The 24686-nt window shown below is 32.1% G+C and overlaps 2 protein-coding genes across 2 annotated transcripts in view; both read left to right on the forward strand.

Annotated features, from left to right (window-relative positions):
• LOC111691584 overlaps window positions 1-24686 on the forward strand; it is a 270222-nt gene that overhangs the window by 109908 nt on the left and 135628 nt on the right. The window lies entirely within an intron of this gene.
• LOC108906178 (polygalacturonase-like) lies at window positions 19579-20991 on the forward strand. The gene is made up of 2 exons (XM_018709379.1): window positions 19579-19692; window positions 19825-20991. The coding sequence occupies exon 2, from the start codon at window positions 19839-19841 to the stop codon at window positions 20934-20936; it is 1098 nt and encodes a 365-aa protein (XP_018564895.1). The 5' UTR covers window positions 19579-19692; window positions 19825-19838; the 3' UTR covers window positions 20937-20991.

A 24686-nucleotide genomic window follows, 5' to 3' on the forward strand; every position in this document is an offset into this window, starting at 1 on the left:
CCAGCGGCGGGGTATGAAAATTATTAAAAAAAGGGTAAAAAATATTAAGTTTTCTCAACAGAATTTGAGAAAATAAACTATTGATACGTGTTTCTGAAGGTCAAAGGAAGTCTATGTGTATAACTGAGTCTCTCTTTATGAATATGATCCCCATTCAAAGCTATACCCTGTATATTCGCTGTTCTTACAGTTTCTCTCGTTTTTATAACGTACTCTGAATAGTCCACGTGTTCTGAAAGCTCAAATGTAACTATCATTAGTTATTAATTAATAGCACGTCTTTGAAGTTTTTAATGCCTAGATGTTGGTGTCGAAGAGCATAATGACTTCATTAGACTTAGGAAAGTCCTTCGACGTTATTTGAATTAGCACACGTTATAAAGTAAAGTAAAAGTATTTAAAACCGATACTGAAATTTAAATGAAAGAGCAAATCATATTTATAATATTGTCTTTTCAACAGTTTTTTGACAAAGTTTTGCATTTTATATACAGAGTGTTCCACTAAGGTCGCCGAGGTACGATATTAGGGAAAGTATAGACCTTAGAACTTCGGGAAAGTCGTAGCTGGGAGTAATTGCGCATAACTTTTGTTAATGACATTTTGTTCTATCTCTCGACAGAAATAGTGGGGGAAGTCCCTAATGTCTGATCAGAAAAATGCATTTTTTTAAGGATTGGCTCATCAAAAGCCGATAGTGTTATGCCTCGTTGGAAAGGTCTTTTCATGCTTAATCTCGTTGTGAATGCATAATGTCATTTACCTCAATATAGAAACCTATAGATGGCGTTATTTCAAAAGACTGCCGTTTTATGGAATTTTCTCAAAAATTTTAAATGCAATGCTATAATTTTCTTTATGTAAATCAATTCAGCACAAAAAAAATGCCGAAAATAGTGTAAATCTGAAATTTCTAACGAAAGTGTTGTTTATTTATTGACGCTATTTATCCATGTTATGTATGTTATAAGAAAGCGTGAAACATCACGCTTTCTTAAAAAGTGAAATAGCAGGATAAAACTATTTATAGGTTAGTTTGAAGATCATAAAAGTAGCTACATGTTGACGCCAAAAAGGGTTCGATATCTTTTTTTGTTATCAAGTTATTCACAAATTAGTGAGCAGAAAATAAATAATTATAATGAATTGCGGAACACGACGCTAACGAAAAGACATTTAATTACTAAAACAAATGCGTTCATAAAAATGTATCTTTGTCAAAGAGGTGCTGCTAGAAACGAGAAAAGATGAGATATAACCATATAACTTTTGTATTGGATGTTGCGGGTATAATTCAATGCTGAATGATGCTTTAGCCCGCCGAGTATTTGTTTAAATAACACCAGAGAAATGAGACAATCCCCAAATCCAAAGCCAAAAACTGTGCATTTGAAAAAAAAACGCGGAGAAACACCAATTATCCATCGACAATGCCAGTGCCGATCAATGTTCCCTCTAATTTTTTCGCTGTACAAACATTTTTCTGACCCTCTAAATTTTGCTGTTTTTTTAGTGAAATTTGGATTTTTTCCATTTTTAGATTGAATTCTTTTATAAAATCAAAAAAGAAAAATGGTGAACAAGCCTATTGTGCGCAGAATACAAAAACGCCTGCGCAACCTTCGAAACATTAGTGCGCGGCAGGGACATAAGAAGTCTGGTCGAGAAACAATATAGTTAGTTACTAAATCAATATTTTGTAGCTTTTAAAGTAAATTATTTCCTTTTAAATACTTATACTTTATTTTAATACTCTTCGAATGTTATTCAATCTAGAACCATAACGTTGAAAACACTTTTGCATAATTAAAAAATAAATCTTAGATATAACAATATTTTTAAAATTTAGATTCCTGTCAATAAATCTAGTTTTAATTTCCTGTCCGACAGACTGACAAGTAATAAAAAACTAAGTACACATTTTCAGTTACAGAAAACAAAGGCAGAACTCTCTATTATGCTAGGCTGATATTGGCCAGCAAAGCTTAGGGAGCGCGTCCGGTACTATATTTTCAACAATTTTTGTCCTGTCATACAGAAATTGTATTGTGTTTAGTAATTGATACGATTTATTTGCATACAGAAATGCGCAATGTTATATCCGCTTTTCGGAACGGCGGAAGCGCTTTGCTTTACTTTCGCATTGTCAATGTATTCTTCCAATTGCTCTATGCAGTCAAACAAACTTATAAAGGAAAAGCTTTCGAATGAAACATTATTTATAGTTGCATTTCTGTGCATAATGTAATTGAACTGCAGATGTTTCTCGAATTATTGGAATGTTGTTAAAAAGATGAAATACTGAATTTGCATGTGACAAAATAAAAGTGGGTTACATTCCTATTTTGTTCTGACTTTTCCCTTAATTTTTTTTGAAGATAGTCTATATTGTTTGGCCATTAATTAAACATGTTGCTAAAGCGAATTCTTAAGATAACAAGCTCATCTTATGAGACACAAGATCGATCAAATGCAGCGAAATTGTGGAATTTGTTTACCAATAATGCCATTTGTAGTTATCCTCTGTTTTCATTATTATTTCTTTTAATGGAAAGCCAAAAAGTAGACCTTTCAATGCCATACATCACAATGATACCTTTGTGTGATGATTCAAATATTAGTCATGATGTCTATGAAGATGAAGAAAAGGTTCAACTCATTATTTTTGCAAGTGAAGACCACTTGTCACCTATTGGACCTTCTAATAATGTTACTTTAGTTACGAATATTCATGTAATATGCTAAAGTAACAAGAATGAAATTAAGAAAAATAACTATCTTAATACCATTTAGATAAGTTTTTTAAACTTCTGGTAAAGTAAATGAAAAATTGGGTAAATTTATTTATTCCCTCACGAATGTCGTCTCTCGCTACTCTGATTAGCAGGTTCTTCAGAAGGTGCTTTAAAATCATGGATCACAAAACCTTTCATTGGACGTTCGAGACATAAACTACAACTGTGGAATAAATATAAACGGACCAAGAACCTACTTAATTTTGCAAATTATGAAAATTTTTTCAATAAACTGAAGATCTGCTGTGTACTGTATTAGCATACTAGTTCTCATCTGCTCTTTTCACTGAGCCCAATGCTCCATTCCTTCATATAGACTTCACCACTCTCTTTCTGAAATAACTTACTCAGTTTCTCACTTTCTCACTTTTGAACAATTATCCAAACTCTCATTAAATTCATCTCCAGGTCTTGATCGCTTAAACCACTCCCACATTGCTCTTTTTTAAATTCTATTCTCCCTATTTGGCTGTCCTAGCTAAAAGTTTTTGTAACGCCCATTTTCAATAGAGGGGATAAACTGGATCCAAAAAAATATAGACTTATCAGTTTACTCTGCATGCCATAACATTATGGAAAAAAATAATGTCAAATTCATTAATGTCCTTTACAGGCGTTATTTCCCACAGCTAATACGGATTTGACTACTACTAACCTTTAATTTAATTTTAACTATGTGATTTATGATCTAGATTCTTGCAGGTCAGTGGAAATTCTTTTTACTGATTTTCCAAAAGCATTTGATCGGGTTCCCCGTGAGCGGCTTCCAAACGAAACTTGATCATTGTAGAATTAGTAGTGTAAGATTTTCTGGTAAATCAAGGAAACAGGTCGGAATATTTTTACTATTACTTTATTTGCCCACAATAACAATCTGCTTTCTTTTGTATACAAAGAACAAGTGTGTTAGACCAATTCAGCACGACGCTCTTATCACAGATGGAAGACAAAAAAAAACGAGAAATAAACGGACAAGAAATCATCGCTATGATTCTAACTAAATGCATTCAAACCAGGCTAGGTGCATTATTCTTGCATATATAACAAGTAGTATTGTCAATAAAAGTATGGCTCGTTACCAGGGATAACCATGTGGCTTGGAACCCAAACCGACTCTACCTCTCTTCGTCTGGCCCATGACTCCAGAGCGGCTCCACATTCCTGGACGAGGATAGACCCTGTCCTCGGGGAGCTAACCGCTCTGAGCGCGGCCTGACTGTCGGAGCAGATAAAAATCTTCTCCTCTACACAATTCCTTATCTCCTCCTTGCTTGTTACCATCAAGATAGCAAAAACCTCGGTCTGGAATATTGTGGCGTACATCCCCAGTGACAAGCTTTCTTGGATACCACTGCCTTCCAGATAAATTCCTGTTCCTGTCCGAGATCCATCAGTATAGCATACTAGGGATCCCGGGAGGAACATATCACCTTCCTGTTTCCACTGCTCTCTCGAGGGGAAAGTGGTGGTATACTTCCTTTGTAACCTATTCATTCGCTCTCCAATCGCCTGCGTCCCTTATCCTAAGGTAGGCCGTCATCGTCTCCCTTACAATCCGTGTAGGGAGGGTCGCTTTTTCTGCTTAACTAGATGTGATATCTGGGGTACTCCAGGGTTCAGTTGTTGAACCAATTTTGTTCACTGGGTACATTGTTCAGACCTATGAATTTCAGTAAATGCTCCAAATCACGTTTAGAGAAAACAAGTCACACTTGATATTTGGAATAAAACTGCAGCCAGCTGAATCTCAGATTGACCATGGGGCCTTTATTCCATCTAATCTAAAATGAGGCATTCGAGTCATTTCAGTGGCACGACGCGTCGTGTTAACGTTGCATCCTTTCAGCCATCTAGTCATTCTTACAGCAGTCTAATAATCCTATTATCCTATTTAGACTTGTGCTTGAGTATGCTGCTCTTGCTTATTCACCATATTGTAAGAAAAGATATAGAATACGATGTCGCTTGGCAAGTGATTTCCTCAGTTTCTCGACTTTCATATGATGATAGACTTTCTATTCTACATTTGATAGGAAGATCTGGCTCTTACGACTCGTACTCTGTCAACACGACTATCATCATTACTTAATCATAGTGAGAATCTATGTGGTCATAATTATACACTTTTCTAAGAATGTTGTAGAACTGTATTACGTCGACACTTTATTGTGAATGGTGTTTTAGTTTGTCTAACAATATTATGAATGCACCCTTCATCAGTGTATTGAAAATTAGTTAGTATGCTAACATTAATTATGATTAATAAACTGATAGTATACTTTTTTGTATTATTATGTGTTCACCTTTATAATTTTTTAATAATTTATTTGTTGTGGTTTATTGCTACTTCAGTGTACTTGTATGGGCACAATAGAGTGTATTTAAATTAAAAGTTAAAACTGTATTTCGTTTAGAATCAAATTCATTATAATTTTCTAGAGTTATGGCAGTCTATATATTTTATAATAAAGTAACAATGATAAGGCTGATGATATTATATACATCACATGATTAATTTAGGTATATAGAGGTCTAACCTCTAACAAAAATTGGGCTGTCTTATATCTACTGAATTTTCGACTACGATCCATCTTCAGAATCAAACAAGTTGTTTTGGTAAACTGTCCGCCCTAAATATCACTTACGTCAAGAAAAATAATACAGGAATCCGAGAGAATGGGGCCTTATTCACTTTTATATTTTCTCCAGATTTCAGTATAATATATTGACGAAGGTGGACGGTAGTAAAAAGGTAAAGATAATTTAATTTAAGATGAGAAGTTGGGCAGTACTCTTTTCGACCTTTTCAATCCCCTCGAGTCCCCCGAGGATAAAACGTCTTCCGCAGCAGGAAAAATAAACTTAAAATCCGATTCTCCTCAAATGAGCGCGGTAGAACGGACCCGGTGATAAATCCAATAAATTTAATTTTAGATTTCGTAAACCTGCATTTCCTTCATCGCAAACAACCAATATAAGCTTTTATTTGTCGTCCGAATATTGTTTCTCAAACTGTTTGACCGCCTTTTAATTTATCACAACATTCGTTCATCGCCATCGCCAACTTTGAGTAAGGCAACTGCGTTAAAAACGATTAAATTCTTCCTTGTTCTGTGATCTATAAGTGCGGAGGAATTAAATTTCTAAAGACATTGTTTATTTCTTAAAACTTTATGTAGTTACCACTTTATTTCGAATAAAACTGAACATCACTTCACTAATGTAGATAATGCAGTAGTAACTATTAAATATTTTCATAGTGATCCATGTTTCACGAACAACAGAAGAAACAGATTATACAGAAGTAAACGAAGATAGCCTTGCCCCCCTAAAAAAACTAGATTTTGGACGTGAGCAAAAAAATGTTATGTTTACAATCGTACTGATTTGTATTGAATTCTCTGAATTGAATACTCTGAATTGTCTTAGTCCCAAAATGAATAATTAATTTAGGGTAAACATTTTATGATTTTTGATATTAACCAACGACTTGAATGCTGCATGACACTTCTCAATATTTTGATATTAACTTATTTCATTTCTGAAAAAAATACATTTTTGATTATTGTTTTTTAATTTAAAATAAGCTTATTACAAAGCAAAAATGAACTAGACGTTTCACAAAAAACATACTCATTAACATTTAGCAAAATTATAAACATGGGAATCTTTATTTTCAAAATGTGGAGCAGAAAGTTTTGCGAAAAACATCAAAATAGGTCGATTTTCATTTTCCTTGAACATAATGTTATTAATAATTTTAATATGTATTTCACGTTTATTGTTTTTATGACATCCATATAATCTTATGTAAACAGCAACCCCCAATTTTCTCACCAGAATTTAATACAATCTGAGAATGACGATACCTCATAAGATTATGTAAAAAGTTATGAAGTGATTTCCCTAGAAAATTTTTTTGTCGAAGAACAAAATAAAGTAACGTTATAAAAATTGAAATTGAGCTCGCTCCTTGACAGTGCCTTAAATGATGAACAAAGTTGTTTTGTATATTTTTAATTGTTTCGGAAGAAATCTACTTTTTTCAGCTCTGATGTATTTTTTTAATTGTTTAAAGTCGTGCAAAAGCTTCTCGTACATCCTGTCTTTTAAACATCAGTAGTAAAAATCGAGGGGTGTTAAATCCGGTGATCCGGCTGATCATCCTATTGCACTCCATTTGCCAATCCCCCAATTACGTAAGTCATCAGATGCAAATTCTAGTAGATAACATGTTGGTGTGCCAATCATAGTTAATCATTGGTATCTTAAGGTTACTGTCAAGCAGCAAATATTGCCCAATTTAAACATTTATTACTATTATTGTTAGAAATAAAATGCTATTGTTGTTAGCAATAAATTTTTCTGAATGTTTTTATGACCTTATTAATAATAATTTAGATATTTAATAATGACAATATTAGTAGAAGTAGTTTTAAAAATATGGTATTTTTAATAATTAGTCATTGCGATTTACTTATACTGTAAGAAAAAATGGTCTTACATATGTTCACTCAATTTCGCTCAATAATGTATCAATTTCTGTCCACCCGATTGCGTGAAATCTTTCTCTATTAGTATGAGGACAACTAAATTTGATGAGTGAAACTACTAGTTTTAGGTCAAATATTATCAAAAATGTGTAAAATTATCAAAATCCCCAATATTGACTGAAAATTTACTCAATAATGGATTCACTCAGCCACTCAGCTTTCATTTAGACCGATTTATTTACATTGTAATAAAATTTGGTTTATCTGTAACAAATTAAAATAGCAAAACAGTTTTTTTTTTATTTGGGAAAAAAAACAGAATAAGGAAAGACCCCACTCTAGAGCCTATTTCATAAATTTGCATATCGAAAGATGATTTTTCCGAGAATTTTTTTAATACAAAACGCCACTCTTTTTCAAAAAGCATTTTTTTTCGTTAAAAATCAGAAAAACACCTCAAAAAACTAAAAATGTATTATTTTTATATTTTTTAATAAAACTACATCTCAAAACGAACAAAATGCAAATAAAATTTTATGATATCTTTAGTTTTTGCCAAGTTACAGATTCTTGAAAATTTTTTACTCAAATATAAAATGTTCTTGAGGGGCTAAAAAAAAAATCATGAAGGTTACTCTAAATGGGTACCAAATAATACCAAAATATCAGGAAAACTAAAAATGGTCCGGTCATGACCTCAGTTATTTGGCATGAAATGCCCCCAGCATTCAACTAAAATGTACGCAGTAATAATATATTTAAATATAATAATAGTTTAAATATATTGTTTCAAATAATCGTCCTAATTTCATTTAAATAGTATATTTCATCATTTAAATAGAGTATTTTAAATAAACTAGGTTTTAACCAGTTTCAAGAGTGGATATTAAAACTAGATTAATTGGGTATATTTTCAAATATTAATTCAATTGTTATTCGAAGAGATGTTCGATTATATTAAACCTGCAAACGGTAGGAAGCTGTACCAATAATTTTATAGCATAGTTCAGTCGATTTGTTAAAATAATCAGTTTATTTTATTAGTAAAGTAAATATTCGAAATTGGTTGATATGCTTGAGCATATATTTAAACTGTTATTTTATATGCATTATTAAATAGATACTAAATTTCATTTATGGATTCTACGCTTTCAGCGAAAATTGATACAAACTTTAAAAGTTCATTTAGATATTCGATCTAAATGTAAATGTGAATAATTATAAACTTATGCTGCGAAGCAGTTATTAATATTTCATAGGTAATCTGGTTTTGTAAATTAATTTTTATTTAAAATTAATTTTCTGTAAAACCCGTTCTCGTTCGTTCGACTGCTAAACTTCTACAAGGCGGCCCTTTGTTAAAATTAACCCAAAATGTTCAAATCAAATAAGGGTTAATTCTTACTCCTTATAAAGATATGGCAGATAATAATATTATTAATAACAGAAGTTTATTGCCCAACGGAACATTCCAATTGCAAGGCAATATACAAAATCTGCTAAGGGCGCATAATATAAAAATAATAAACAATATGTAAACAACAATTGTTATGTAAATTTATCTACTAATGATATTAGAAAAAAGAAATAATAAGAAAATTGTTCACAATTTATTTTCAGTGTGAATGAAACTACTTTTTACTTGGCAATATTCATATCCAAATTATTGACACCAGTTCACGACTTCATGAGTTTATCCAGTTCATTTTGTAATATTTGACAGTCATCTAAACAAGTTATTTTAGTAAAGTGTGGCATAGAGATAATTTATAAATATAATCAAAAAAATGATTGTCCCAAAATTGATCCCAGGAGTACTCCTGTGTATGCATGAAATTCTTTAGATTTATGACCAATATATTGAAAGTACTGCATTCTGCTAGTCATATAAAAAGCGAAAAAATTTAGCAACAAATTGCCAAGGCCAACGTCATCTATTTTTTTAAGATACTTTGGTCCAAACGAATACACGCTTTCGAGAAATCTATGTAAACTGTCTATTTGACTTTTTCTAACTATCGTTCCGTAGATCATTGAGTAAAACATGCCAAGTTTGTTTCTGTGGAGCGGTTCTCCATAAAGCCGTGTTGCCAAGGTGACATTATTTTTTTTGTACTTTGAAAGTTGTTGAAATGTAATACACACATTAGCACAATCATTAACCAAAAAACTAGGAACCTGATCATATCCATTCTATTTTTGAGTTTCTTTGTTGCTTGCAATATATGACATTCAGGAAGTTTATAAAAATAAATACATGAATAATCAGAGACACAATCTGAAGGCTTTAAAGAGTTAGTACAGGTTTGATAAAGACTGCAAAAAATTGTACTTGTGGGTTATTCAACTATGTTTACATCTTACCAGAAATTCTGATAGTACCTTTCTTCTTATGTATGTAAACCATAATCTTTTTGGGTCAACTTTTAGTTGGCACTCCTTATATAATTTTTATATGGAACATTCATGGGAGATTTTATAAACGACTTCAAGCGTCTAAAATAATTTAGGGTTATAAAGTTCTTATCAAATTTATATATTAATCGGTATTTTTAAGTATAAAATTATGTATAATTTCACCTGCGTACCTCGTATATTTTTTGTTTGCACCTTCTAAAGTGTGGAACGTGAGTATTTAGGATATAATAAAGCCTATTATAAAGGCTAGTATATGAGACGTCCTGTTGATAATAGTTTTTCTTAAATATATTGAAACACCACCATTTAGATTATGTAGACCCCTTTTCATAGTAATTTAAATAGTGTCATTTTTTGTCTCTTAGAAAATGCTAGTTTAGGTCCTGAAGCATGGACGATTGGTTGAACAAAATATTGTTTTTGAAAAATCTTGTATGTCATGGGTTTTAAGTAATATTAAAAGTATATAAGCATATACACCCTGGCGAAAATCTGACCTGGGTAAAAATTCTGTTTCATATTGGTACTAGTGTAATATAGTCCCCCATTAAATGGGCCTTTAAATCGCAATTTTGTGCAACTTGCCTGAATTTTTGATATAAGTTACTTTGAGGTATATAATTACAATAAGTGACAGTAATTTTCTTTTACAACTTCCGGGCAGGGGTGGAAAAAGATAAAATAAAGGGGTTTTTCAAAATAACTCAAAAGGGGGTAAGAGCTAGAAAAAAAGTTTCTTATAAAAGTTGTAGATGATAAAATTCCGCATAAAATTGGTCTATTAACTTTTTCTTGTACTATTAAAATTAACAGAGTTAACTAGAATTGAAGGAATGATTTCAGAAATTAAAAAAATCACAAGCAGAAAATTGAATGAATTTTATAATTTTTCTTTCAATCTACTACAATGTAAACTTTCTTTTCAGAGAAATAGATATATTTTTTAATTTTTAATAAAAAAGTTATACAATTTCAATGTTTTAATCAGGTACTGGGACAAATTTAATATAGTTTAAATTATGGTAAATCTTATAACCTAAAGTTAAAAAATACTTAATAATTAAATACTTAATCTTAAAAATTTTTGAATATTAACTATTAGAATGTAATTTTTTTATCGACTTATAAAATCTTATAGTATTATGCCGGTTAATTTGTGTATTTACAAGAAACAATTCTACATAAGAATATATTGATAATATGTCCGTAGGTGTATCAGTTGGGACTTGTCACAAGGCTTTAATGATTCAGCTGCATATGCAATATGCATCCCTATAAGGTTTCTGTTGTGCAAAACTTACATCCTCCTGATCCCAACCAAGGAGTATAATATTGTCAATGGTTGAATGAATGACGTATATTTATATGGTTATGTAAATAGTCAGAATTACAGAACTTGGGCTTAAAAAATCCGCATAATGTTATTGAAACATTATTACATCCACAAAAGATAGTTATCTGGGTAGCAATTTCAAGAAGACGGATAGTAAGCCCAATTTTTTTCCGATAAGTAATAAATGGCGAACGATACCATAACATTTTGCAACAAGCCCTGGAATAATGATGATGAACTGCAGCATGGGTATTTTTAACAAGTTGGAGCCACAGCAGTCACAGCACATACTGCAACAGAAACTATCTTCAGGAATTTTATGGTGATAGATTGATTATTTATTGATTGAGTTTGTGGCCTGCTCGATGTCCTAATCTCACGCCTATATACTTTTTCTGTTTGATCATATAGAAAATAAGATAATTAAACATCCTCTCCAAACTTAAATAGCTGGAAGCAGCAATTGATCATGATATAAACATTATAACACCAAATGAACTTGAACGCATTTTTGAGTGCATAAAACGCATAGTAAGTTTTGTCTTGGAAAATGAAGGTGGTCATTTTAAATATCTATTATAAATTTGATTAATAAGATAAATATTAGCTGAGTAAAAAACTTTGTGTTTATGTTAGCATTGTAAGGTAAATTTACTTATAATTTATATTTAATATTTAAAAAAAAATATTTAAAAACAAACTTTTTGTATTTTATTAACATTATTTTCATTACCTCTGAATGAAAATGGATTATAAAAGAACCTACATTTTTTAAAGAATAACCTTCAATCAAAAAATACTTTTTCAATATAGAATGGGATAATATTAAAAATATCTTAGAGGAGTATGATTATTTTGTAAGTAAAAAATGTAAAGAACGATTTTTTTTATTGAAAAGAAACATATTTCGCAGATTAAAGTTCAAAGTTTTGTACAAAAATGTAAAATATACTCCACTGGTCTATCATCTGTCTTTAGGGAATTTTGTGTTAATCATTGACTCCATTGTAAGTTTGGTTGCCTAACAGACGTGGTCGCGTGGGACTCAGTCATTTATGATTTATTATGTATTTTCTTAAAGGAGTATCCAAAAGAAGCCAACGGCGCCTAAATAAACAAATATTCCCAAATCACTGCATTATCGTGATAAATATGAGAACCCCTTCTCTGATCTAATCTTCCTCCTTAAATCCTTAGTACCTTATTTACTCACCCACGAGGAGTCCTGCCAGACGGCCGGGAGTCGAGAAGTTTGGTTAGGACAACAAGCAATTATAAATTCAATTATTACCATTGCCCTGCACCCCGAGGTTCGTTTTTCGGTCTAGACATGATAAATAGATAGAGCTCACGCACAACGGCCTTCATCAGCCCTTATCCCTCCAGAATCAGCCCATCTACCGGAAGTGGCCTGCTATGGCCCATAAGTCAAGAGCTTGCGTCGCACTTCTGTTCTATTGTGCACTAAAGCTCCTTAGACCCAATTTTATACGACGAAATTGCGAATCTTGAGACTGCTTCCTTCCTTCCTGAACGAATTTAACCCGAGATTTATTAGGGGTAACATTTTCAGTTGTATTACCCTATTTTTCTTTGTATAAAAAATTTATAATAAACCTGATAGTGCACCAGTCATGTTTGATTTACTGAAATAAATTATGTCCTCTATTATTTTTAACTGAGCTCTATACGGACCCACTAAAATATTTTTTTGAGAATTTACCTTCTACTTGTATTAGGTATTCGCAGTATAATTATCACGTGTTAGTATAAAGCGAAATAAATTAAGTTTTGTGCAACATTGATCCTTAACTTAATAGTCAAAGCGTACAACATTCAATTGTGATTAATTTTTTATTTTATTTATTGTTTCATGAACTATTTTCTTTCTGTAAATTGTTGATCGGTAGTAGCTGAGATGTTAAATTGTTGTCATCAGTTTTCAGAGGTCAGGAGAAAGGCACCGTAGCGAATAAAGACCACCGCATAGGGTAAACTTAACATCCGGGGTTGCAAAAACTGGTGGCGCTTTGATAACATTCTTTTAGCTGTAAACCCACTCCGTCTCCATTGTAGCTAGCGGCCAACCCCTTTTGTGGAATATATTCGTTACCCTCGTTCCACCGATCTACCCGAAATACAAAAACCTACCCACGCCTTTTTTTTGGCTACATTTGCTATTTATTTTTTTAATTCTTGTTGAACGCAGGCTTTAATTTAGTATTTAAATTTTTGTTTATAGTTAATTTGTCACTTATTAGTTACCTATCTTCTTTTAATTTTTTTGTGCCAAAAAAGTGGCGCCCAACGTGAGGCCCGAAATATCTATCGAAAAAAAGGAAGAATTTTTCCCGACCATTCGACCAATTATTCCTTTCTTAGTTCTTTAAGGGAATTTTAGATCAACCTGTTGGTACGACGATTAAAGAAGATGACAATTGATGGATAAAGTCTGACAGCTATTTTCAAACCAAAACAGGAAACTCAGGTTAATATTTATTTATTTAATTGGATGGCGGATTCTACCCTAGGAATAATGTATTCACATAACCTGTATCACCTACATATATTAATGCTATCATAAAAATAAGTTCTAATCAGAAACCAAGGAAAGAAGATTGGTTGGTTTTTAGCACCTAAAAGAGTTTAACTAGCTGTATGCCAAATTAAGTGATCTCCTTTCACCATTGTGATTCGAATTATACTAGACGTTATGTGTCTAACGGTACCAAAGGTAAATTAAATGGTCACACAAAATAAAACCACAACATATCAAGTAGCAAGGCGGTATATTAAAATAAGTAAATTTTCAAAGTGTAACAAGACTTTGGGTTAATTAAGTTACACTATGTCGCTTTGAAAATTGCATGCATATTGGGATATATAAATTTCTAGGACGCAATAATTAAAATGTTTTTCTCAAAAATTCATATACTTATTCTAATATTATAGCTCTCACAGGTTCTATTCTTTTGTAAAGGTATTAAGCTAATTCAAACAAATAAAAAAATCAAATAAAGTCAAACAATGTTAGTAAAAAATCAGTTCAAAATAAAATCTAATACGTTTACATTCTCAAATAATGCAATCAGAGAAACATCCTATAACCTTGAGTCGTCAGTGCCGCGAGAAACAACTACTCCGAGAGCTATTTGCCCCTACCGGCGCATTGAAATATACTCGCGACACCTAGTACAACAGCTAGGATCGTTTGTCAGTTTAACCCACCAGGCACAGTGTAATGTTAAAATTTTAATCTTAGTATAATTTTGAATAATTATAGAGTAAACCGCTCAAAAGTCAAACAACTTCTAGTAGTATACAACCAAATATACATAAAATTCACATTTCTTTCCTTTGGAGATATTTAAATAAATTTGAGTAATTTTATTATGTTAAATGTTAATCAGTATATAATTATTATTATTTAAAATTAAGCAGTTAAAATTAAATAATGCCATTTGTTAAAAATTATTTAACTTTTGTTATTTCTGTTAAGAATTATTGGCTTAGTCTCGAATATTCATAGAACAGCGTTTTTGCGGCTATTCAAAACACAAAAACCGTTCGTATCGATATACTTAATCATTCTTAGAAAGAGAGTTTGCTATTAAAGTGTGAAGCAGGTGAATTATTGCAATTTTCGTCGATATTAACATTTTAAAGTGTTCCTTTGGGATATATTACAAAATTGAATTATAACTGCGACCGTATTGTTTGGAAACTGTGCTAACGGCTCATAGTTTCGGCTGCATTGCTGGATTTAAAGACATCTGCCCACATTTTCAACACCTAGATAAATTATACAAGCTATTATATGTATATAGCTCACTATCAAGCCACCCTCCAACCACGTAAGTCATTATTTGTTGTTTTCCGCGATCGACAAGACCTTAACAATGGTGTAAATCTCGATTTATGGTGCATATTCTGGTGCATTGTGCAGCCTTTCTACCTGTCATCTCTACACCTAATAGTTGCGGCAGAAAGGTGAATACTGGCTGATTGGCTTACAAATCGTACGACTCGGAAATACTCGGAAACTATACCGGCTGTCCCGTCAAACTGCTCCGCCATTTTGTTGTACCTCGACGTTGAACATCCACAGATAAGCTGTAGTTTTAGTTACATTTTTTTTTCTTTAATTATATTGGATTTATTATCCCAACTTTTCTAAACCTATACCTATATAAATACGTATTATTTTTGGTCTGATGCGTGATAATTCATACCAATGAAGATATTTAGCGTAATTTTGTCTTGATACACGTCTATGACCGTTCCCTATACCTATATATATACAAAAGTATCCGACCTTCCTACATATCTTACAATTTTAGCGCTCTCTGCCGGGTGCGAGTGTCAACTGTAAAGCTTCACGAACTTCACGCCTAGATGCCGCAGTTTTCATCGGGACGTCCTAGTTCTCATGCAGCGTGCGTTTATTTACAAATAATTTATTACGTTCGTCGCATTTTGCTTTTGTAAAAAATGAGGGAAAGATCGAAGCAACGAATTTGCATTAAACTCGAAAAGAGTTGTGGGGGACCTTCGAAATGATGAAGATGGCATTTCGGGACGAATGTATGAGCAAAACACAAATAAAAGAGTAGTATAAGCGGATCAAAGTTGGCCGCACATCTGTTGATAGTAACCCACGCTCTGGGCGGTCTTCGACAACAAAAACACCGGATAATATCGACTGTGTGCGACTTGCGATCAATGAACATCGTCGATTGACTGTGCGAGAACTGGAATGTGATCTTGGAATACCGAAAACTAGTGTTTAGAAGATTTTAACTGAAAATTTGTGAATGGTGCGCGTGTGTACAACTGAAAAAAGCGTGCCAAAGTCGGAGCATGTCAAATCGTTGTTAATTTTTTTTTATTGTGAGGGTATTGTGCACCACGAATGTGCTCCTAGATGCCAGACGATCAACAAGGAATATTATCTTGAAGTTATGAAAAGATTGCGTGACGCAATTAGAAGAAAACGGCATCAGCTTTGGTCAAGCGGTAACTGGCTTTTTCATTACGGTAAGGCGCCAGCGTATGCATCGAATTTCGTGGAGCAATAATTGACAAAGCGCAAAGTTGTACAGCTGAGTCAGCTTTTGTACAGTCCTGACGTAGTTCCCTGCAACTTTTGGCCGTTCCCAAGATTAAAAATGCCGCTCAAAGGATATCGGTTTGACGATAAAAAACTGTCGAAATTAATACGATGAACGCTCTAAAGGCGATACCAAAAACCGAGTTCCAGGACTGCTTCCAAAGGTGGAAAGGCCGTTGTAAGCGTACTCTTCAATCAAAAGGGGATTACTTCGAAGAATGCCACCAGTCCGATAACGCAGAACAACATCAGCGGGGAAATATGAAGGAAGGTCGTTCGTATATAAATTAAAATTAATGAAAATGACGACATTTTCAAAAAGCGACATTTTCAAAAGCTGACGGTGTCGAAGAACATTGTTTGACTTCATTTGATAAGATTTTTTTGAATTTGTTTGAATTGCCTTTACAAAAGTGTAAAAACTTGTGAGAACTAATAAAAGAATATACAGCGTGTCCCACTAGTGCGGGAAAGTCCAATATCTCTTTTTACTGTGTTGCCACATTTCTCGGAATGTACAAATTAAAAATATATTCAACTATACAGGGTGTTCCACTTTTCCTGGCCAGGCACCAACTTTGGTTTTTTAAATAGAAACACACATTTTTTATATTTTTTTTCGGATTCTACATCAAAAATAAAGGGTACTTTTTGTAGAATAGTTCTATTCAAATATTTGGAAATACTAATTTCATCACTAATTTCTCTGACACTTGTAGATGGATTTTGGACTGCACATCCCAAAATGTCAATTTGATTATCCTGATTACTGCATGCGTGTGTTCTTGTTGTCTTCTCATAATCTGTTGTTCTTTTAAACCTCTCCTTCAGTTATACAAAACACTTTGTACGAGGATATCTTTGTAAATCTGGATTATTAGTTTGGTAAATACTTGTCAATAAACAGTTACCATGAGTTTTACTAATTATTCTATTATTTATTTACTAATTCTTCTTTAGAGTAATTCATTTCACAATTATTACTGTCGCTTTTCTATTAAACCTTATGTGAATCGAAAATTTTCCAGATTATCCTTTGATAGGAGCCTACGTTATTTTACATATAAGCTATTTGAAAACATCGCATTTTTTCATAGAAACGAGATTTCATGAAAAACTAATGAATTTTGGTTTAGGAGTAGGTATAGCAAAGTTGTAGAGAATTTAATTCTGCATCTCATGGTATAAAATATACAGGGTGTTGCATTTAAAAAATTGGCAATTTTTACATGATATTTTGGTCATCCTTACTAAACATCTGATAAAAAATGGGCTTAGTAGTTATTAGTATAACCTGTCAGTATAAGTAAATGTAAAAATGTGTGTTTCCATTTAAAAAACCAAAGTTGGTGTCTGGCCAGGAAAAGTGGAACACCATGTATAGTTGAATATATTTTTAATTTGTACATTCCGAGAAATGTGGCAACACAGTAAAAAAAAATTCATATATTCCTCATTTTAACATAGATATTGGACTTTCCCGCGCTAGTGGGACACGTTGTACATACAGGGTGGTTCTAAAATAGTGTTCCAAACTTCTGTTGCGTTTATAACTCATTAAAATCAGCCAAAAAATTCCTATTAACATGTTCCCTAAAATGCACCCTTAGGAAGTTATATGCCCTTAAAAGGGCTCAAACAAAACTGGTTTTTTTCTGTTATTGACAAAACGGTTGCAAATAAATAGAAAAAAATGAATGGGTTTTACATAAATTTTTACGTTAAATATCATGGGCTACTCCGTTTTTCGACATGCAAATCATATGCGTACCATTTAGGTTGGTGAAGGGTGTTTTCGGTCCGTAATTTTTTATTTCGTTTTTTTACAATTTTCTCTACAGATTTATAAAATCTTAACAATTTTACGTAAAAAATATTATCTTTGTCCAAATCGATATTTCCAATGGTTTTCGAGTAAATTGAGTTTGAAAATTACTCTGCTCTTTAAGTTATTAGGCCAAAAATTACAAAAATCTGTTTATCATGACAAATAAAAGACTGACGTTGCCACAACGCTTCACAATTTATACCGCATCGCTTCTGATGTATTTCCAGCCGCACGGCCGTACATAAAGTGCATATCTGCCATTTCCGTGTCCATTTTATGAGTTGCAATAATGTTGTATACTTAAATTTTCCACTCACCACTTTTACTAATTACACTGCAAAGCTCAATTGAGTTTATCAATAACTTAAATTGTTAAGCGTTGTGGCAACGTCAGGAGTAGCCCATGTTATTAAACGTAAAAAGTTATGTAAGACCCATAAATTTTTTTCTATTTATTTTCGACCGTTTTGTCAATAACAAAAAAAAAAACAGTTTTGTTTGAGCCCTTTTAAGAGCATATAACTTCCTAAGGGTGCGTTTTAGGGAACATGTTAATAAGAACTTTTTGGCTTATTTTAATGAGTTATAAACGCAGCAGAAGTTTGGAACCCTATTTTGGAAACACCCTGTATGTATTTTTGAAGGAAACTTAGTAAAAAGGGCAAATAAAATATTTTTTAGATAGAAAAACAATTATAATTCATATAGTCATGTAAGCCAGCATTTGACAATATCGTTTTTTGAAACTGTTGTCCTTTCCTTGAATTTTAATTTACATATAATTTATTTTTTTTGTTAATATTTGTAATGGGAAGAGAAGCTGCCTGATGAAACAATCCCAAGTAAAATGTGGAAACAAAAAGGTCTCTTTGTGGCAAGTGTTTTTTTTTTACAAAATAACCGTGACTAAACTAAAGTGACTAAAGTTTGTCAAAGATCACTTCATTTGATAAGATTTTTTTTTAATTTGTTTGAATTATCTTAATACCTTTACAAAAGAGTAAAAAATAATTCTGTTTTTTTTAACTTCTATATTTAGCTGTGTTCGATGTTTTTACACCATATTTCGAATAATAGTTGTGATAGGTTCTTCATTTAACAAAAAACAGCAGGAATTTATTTTGGTTTTAGAAACAGTGAAAAAGAGAAATTTTGATGTTTGATAGTTTAATTGAGTAGTTTATCCATAACAGCACGATATCCAACCTCAGCCATTTCACCAACGATTCAAAAAAGTATTGTTGGACTAGGAGCAAATTGAAGGATGTGTTAATTTGGAATAATGCTGTTAGTTATTAAATGTAAGATGTATCTTGGCAATGTGTCATAAATATTCAAAATGTTACCATGTCAATAATAAAGTGTTCCTTATATTTAAAATTCGTTGTATATTAATTTTAAAATAATTATGAATCATACAATGTTCATAATACATAAACAATTATTATCATTCAAAAAATGTCATTGGAAATATTTTAATATGATAAGAAAAATCGTATTTATATAAATAGTACTATTCACGATAAATGTGTTTTTACCTTAACTTCAAGGACTATTAATTCGTCAGAACATATCTGATAAAAAGGTGTTGACTATCAATCCTGAAGTATGTTATTGTCTTTATATATTAAAGCAGAAACCGATCAAATTCATATTAAATTTTCCACTTCTACTTCGTCTTTCTAATAGTGTTATAGTGCATACAATCAGATTTGGTATGATTTTTTTACACAATTTGTTGACTATTTATCTATGGAATTGTTTCCTTAGTGTATATTTTTATAAAAAAAAGATCTACAAAAGTGTATGAATGTGATGTAAAATTGATACCGTTTATTTTGTTCTAGGTTAAGGAGAAAATATGTCTTTATATTTTTCTATACTCTGTACTACAATATTATCAGCTTTTCTAGCCACAGTTCATTCAACCCCTCACAATGTGAGCGCTACTTCTTGTACCATCACAAAATATAATGCAGACAATATTTTGAACGCACAAAAAGAATGCTCTGAAATCATCCTTAAAGGACTAAGCGTTGCAGCCGGTAAAACTTTGGATCTAACCCATCTTCAGCAAGGCGCGAAGGTTACATTTGAAGGAACTACTACATGGGAATATAAAGAATGGACGGGTCCATTGATCAAGGTCAGCGGGACAGACGTGGAGATCACTGGTTCCTCTGACCACGTTCTCGATGGTAGAGGAAGTTTGTGGTGGGATGGACTGGGAGGAAATGGTGGCAAGAAGAAGCCAAAATTTATAACTCCAGTTAAAATGTATAATTCCAAAATCACGAACCTCAATATCAAGAACAGTCCTGTTCATGTATTTTCTATTAAACAGTGTGACGGCTTGACCCTGGACAATGTTAATATAGACGATAGAGATGGTGATACTCAAGGTGGACACAATACTGATGGTTTTGATATAGCTAGTTCAAACAATGTAGTCATTAAACGTAGTAGTGTCTACAGTCAAGACGATTGCTTAGCCGTAAAATCAGGTTCCAATTACGAATTCACTGACAATTACTGTGGTGGAGGTCATGGCATTTCCATAGGCTCTGTGGGTGACACCACAGTAGAATCTGTTTATGTCTCAAACTGTCGTGTTGAAGATTCTGCCAATGGAGTTAGAATTAAGACTGTGTACGGAGCAGTCGGATCTGTTAAAAAAATTACATTCGAAGCTGTTACCTTGAAGGACATTACAAATTATGGCATCATCATCGAAGGTGACTATCTAAATGGTGGGCCAACTGGTACGCCAACTGATGGTGTACCAATAACAGATTTAACTTTAAAAGATATTAGTGGGACCGTTCTAAGTTCAGGTACTAATGTTTATGTTTTGGTGGAAGCTGCTTCCGATTGGCACTGTTCGGGAATTGATGTGAGAGGTGGCGAAAATGTTAAGGAATGTCAAGGAATTCCGTCTGGATCGGGACTTTCTTGTTAATATTCTTTTTAGTTGTATTTGTGCAACAGTTTGGAAATACACATTTGAATGCATACAAATTCATTTACTTTTTACCTATATTTACAAATTGCACTCTGGTTAACTACATTGCAAAACAAAATATTATAATTGTAATCAATTTTTGCTCAGATGTTAACAATTCTGTTCAACAAGTTTACAAAATTCTTAACGATGTACATAAATAAAAATTTCGTAGTCCACTGAGTGTCCCACGGTGACGAGACATTATACATATTTCAGACTACTTCGATTTTAATTTTGAAAATTTAGGCAATACTGTTTTCGGACATGCCCTTCTTAACTAAAATAATGGCGTCCACCTAACGCTTCCGGTTATACCGGAAGTTTTCGTCATCTTCGTTATTTTAAATTGAACACCCTGTATATTATTGCAATTTTGGATTCTACTTCAATTTTTAGGTGAACTTTCATAATAGTTTCCTATTCTTAAAGTTAACCGTTTTTGATTTATTTAATTTTTTTCAAAAAAAAATAAATTAAAAAAGCACTGCCTAATTAAAAAAGATGTGTATTTACAATAATAGAGTTATAGCGATACAATTTGTGGGGAACATAACTAAAACTCTAAACTTCCCTGCCATAATTTCAAAATGACTTAATTTCATATAGGGTGGTAGAAATTTTAGCCGAATTTAGTCAACTTTAAACCATCTTAACTTTTTTTTAAGGGACACCCTGTATATTTTTGCGCAACCTGATGAACAATTTTGTTCTCTTTCGAATGGTATTTACTGTTTTTCGTGCAGTCAACGGATATCGCATAATTTCTTGCGAGGATGGCTGTGAATTTTTTAGTGGAACTTCAAAACAAGCACCAGTTTATTGTTATCAATTTAACACATACAGTGAATATTTATTTGAGTATTATTTATTGTTAAAGAATGGAAAACGTTATCATTTATTAAAATGCTGACATCTTGTAAGCGTATGTTCTAAAACTGTGGGGATAAAAATTGTTCAATGTATAGATATTCCCATTTTTACTTGAAAATACCGTCATCCGCTATATTCCACATGACTTTGTTCCGGTACGTCTCGATTGCTACCAATCTATTACAATCACTAACTATCTTAACTCATTTGCTCGATGACCACCGACCTGTTGATATTATATATCTAGGTTTTTCTAAGACATTTGACCTGATATCCAAATTACAACTTCTATTGAAACTAAATTTTTGCGGTAAAGATTAGAATTATGTAGACTGCTCTTTTTCAAATTGAGATGATGTCCATCCAGGAGAATCTCAAGGATTTGTATTGAGATCTACTAATACATTATTTATAATAAATCCTATCACATGTATTATGTAAACGACAACAAGCTTTACGTCAACTCATTCTAATGATAATGTAGTTCAAGCTGATGCAACTGCTATTATTGATATTTGGTGCAATCCAGGGTCTTTGCATCTCAATATCGGTAAGTATGCAAAGGTTCACCTCAGTTACAACAATCCAAACTGTAATCATCTGGTCATTCATGTTTGACTCTTGCGAAATATCTTTTCTCTGGTTTAATAAAATTATCAAAAACGGATATTTTACTAGAATACAATTAATAAAAAATAGACTTCAACACTTTTCAATTATTTCAAAAATTAATATTTTTGTATTATAACTATAGCCCACAGCACTTAAATATATCGTCTATATATACACAGGGTATTTCATTAAGGCCGGCCACCAGCTGTATATGGGAACCTATTGGTCCTACAGGTTCAAGGAAAATGTACTTCTGATAAAAGCGGCCATGAAAATTTCATTAAAATTTTTTCATATTCCGAAAACCTCCGCAAGAGGGCGCAACTGATCAAGAAATTTTTAAAATTGACTTTAAATGTAAAAATGCCTTATTAACGTGGATATATTTTTTATCAGTTTTAATCGATAGTCCATTTCCTAAAACTTTTTCCAGTGACATTTTTTATTTCCTCGATAAATGAAGTGATTTTCTTGCAATTATGATTGTTTATATTGCAATACCTTACAGATTTAATAAATGTTATAGTGCTGCCAAAAAGTTGGTTAATAAAGGTACAAAATGACGATATGTTGAAACCTAACCTATTTCTTAATTTTTCATGGATATTTCAAAAGGAACTTTTTTCTAAGTCATTATAATCAACATTTAGTTAAAATAAAATTGGTCAAAACCGCATCTCAATATCTCAAACCGTTTAGGAAATATTTTGATTTTCGTATTGGAGCTAAGAAAGGAGAATACATTTTTATTTATCCCCGTATAATTTCGAAACAAAACCTATATTTATTTGCTGTTTCGGTAATTACATATTATTTTACGAAAACTGGCCTCCCTTCACACTTTATTAAGGTTTAGGAACTCTCAGGCTCCCAACCTTTAACACATGCAAGCAATGAATCAATTGCTGCTAAGGCAAAAAGTATGATTTTTTATAAATTAATTAATTAAAATTGACTTAGAAAAAAGTATATCGTTCCATTTGAAATTTCCATGAAAAATTAAGAAATGGGTTAGGTTTCAACATATCTCCATTTTGTACCTTTATTAACCAAATTCTATAGGTACGACTGTAGAGTTAAACAAGTCGTCTATGTTCTGATTTGTTAATGCTGACCATTGTCAGCAAATCATAACATAGACCACACTACATTGTGTATTGGGTATATTCTTTTCGTATTTAATTTAAATGAAATTGAACTCTATATACAAACTATTACATTTCGGTTACAAATTAATTAAATAATAATAGTACGAACTGGCAGCACAACTGCGATCAAATTTAACATTTATGTTTGGGATTACATTATTAATTGAAAAATATGTCTCATTTTGATTATTTAATTAAGAATTCATTATTATAATTTGTATTTTTTGCTAGTTGATTGACTACCCAGACTACCCAATGACAAAAGCATTTGTTTAAAAAAATTGTGTAATTTACTTGTTTGTGTGAAACATTTGCAGTGGTATAAGAACGTGATCGACAACGCAACAAAATGCCGAATTCCCAGATCTATTGACCTCGGCATTCGCTACTGCTCCTTTGAGAATATCGCGTATCCTTCGAATACATTGACCCCGACTTATGCCAGTTTTCCCTCGATTCTTCACATTTGTCCCAGTAATGATACATTCAAGTGCAATATTGCAGGAAATACATATTCTATTACGACGAAAAATGTTTGGAACTTTGTTTACGAGTTGGAAACTCTCCAATAAATTTTATCACGTAACGAATATCAGAAACTGTATGTGATAGGTGACAGCATTTTATTTATTCTAGCGTGTGATTTTATAAAATGTTGTGGTAATATATTTTTATTTATCATGTATTATGTATGTTAGCTATTATTATAATATAGAATGTAGTGTTCCACAAAGGAAGGTGATACAATTTATCAACATACAAAAGTAAACGTCTTCTGATATGTAGTTTAATGAACATTTTTTATTATCACTCTAAAATTTCATTTTATGTGTGCCTACATTCAATATATCGAATCGAATCGATAGCATTTTAATAGCTGTTTTATATTTATTTTACAATTTAGTCATGAATAAATTCAGAAAGTTTGAATGAATTCATCAACTTGTTCATAAAGGGTTTGTCTATACACTGTTCTAAACTTCGTAAATCTCATTAAAACAAAATTAGCTACTATCAACTTTGCAGCCAAGTCATAGGAAATAACAACAACTAGAAAATGAATACCTATACTTCA

Source organism: Anoplophora glabripennis, unplaced genomic scaffold (genome assembly GCF_000390285.2).
Source record: "Anoplophora glabripennis isolate ALB-LARVAE unplaced genomic scaffold, Agla_2.0 scaffold126, whole genome shotgun sequence".
Classification (NCBI taxonomy): domain Eukaryota; kingdom Metazoa; phylum Arthropoda; class Insecta; order Coleoptera; family Cerambycidae; genus Anoplophora; species Anoplophora glabripennis.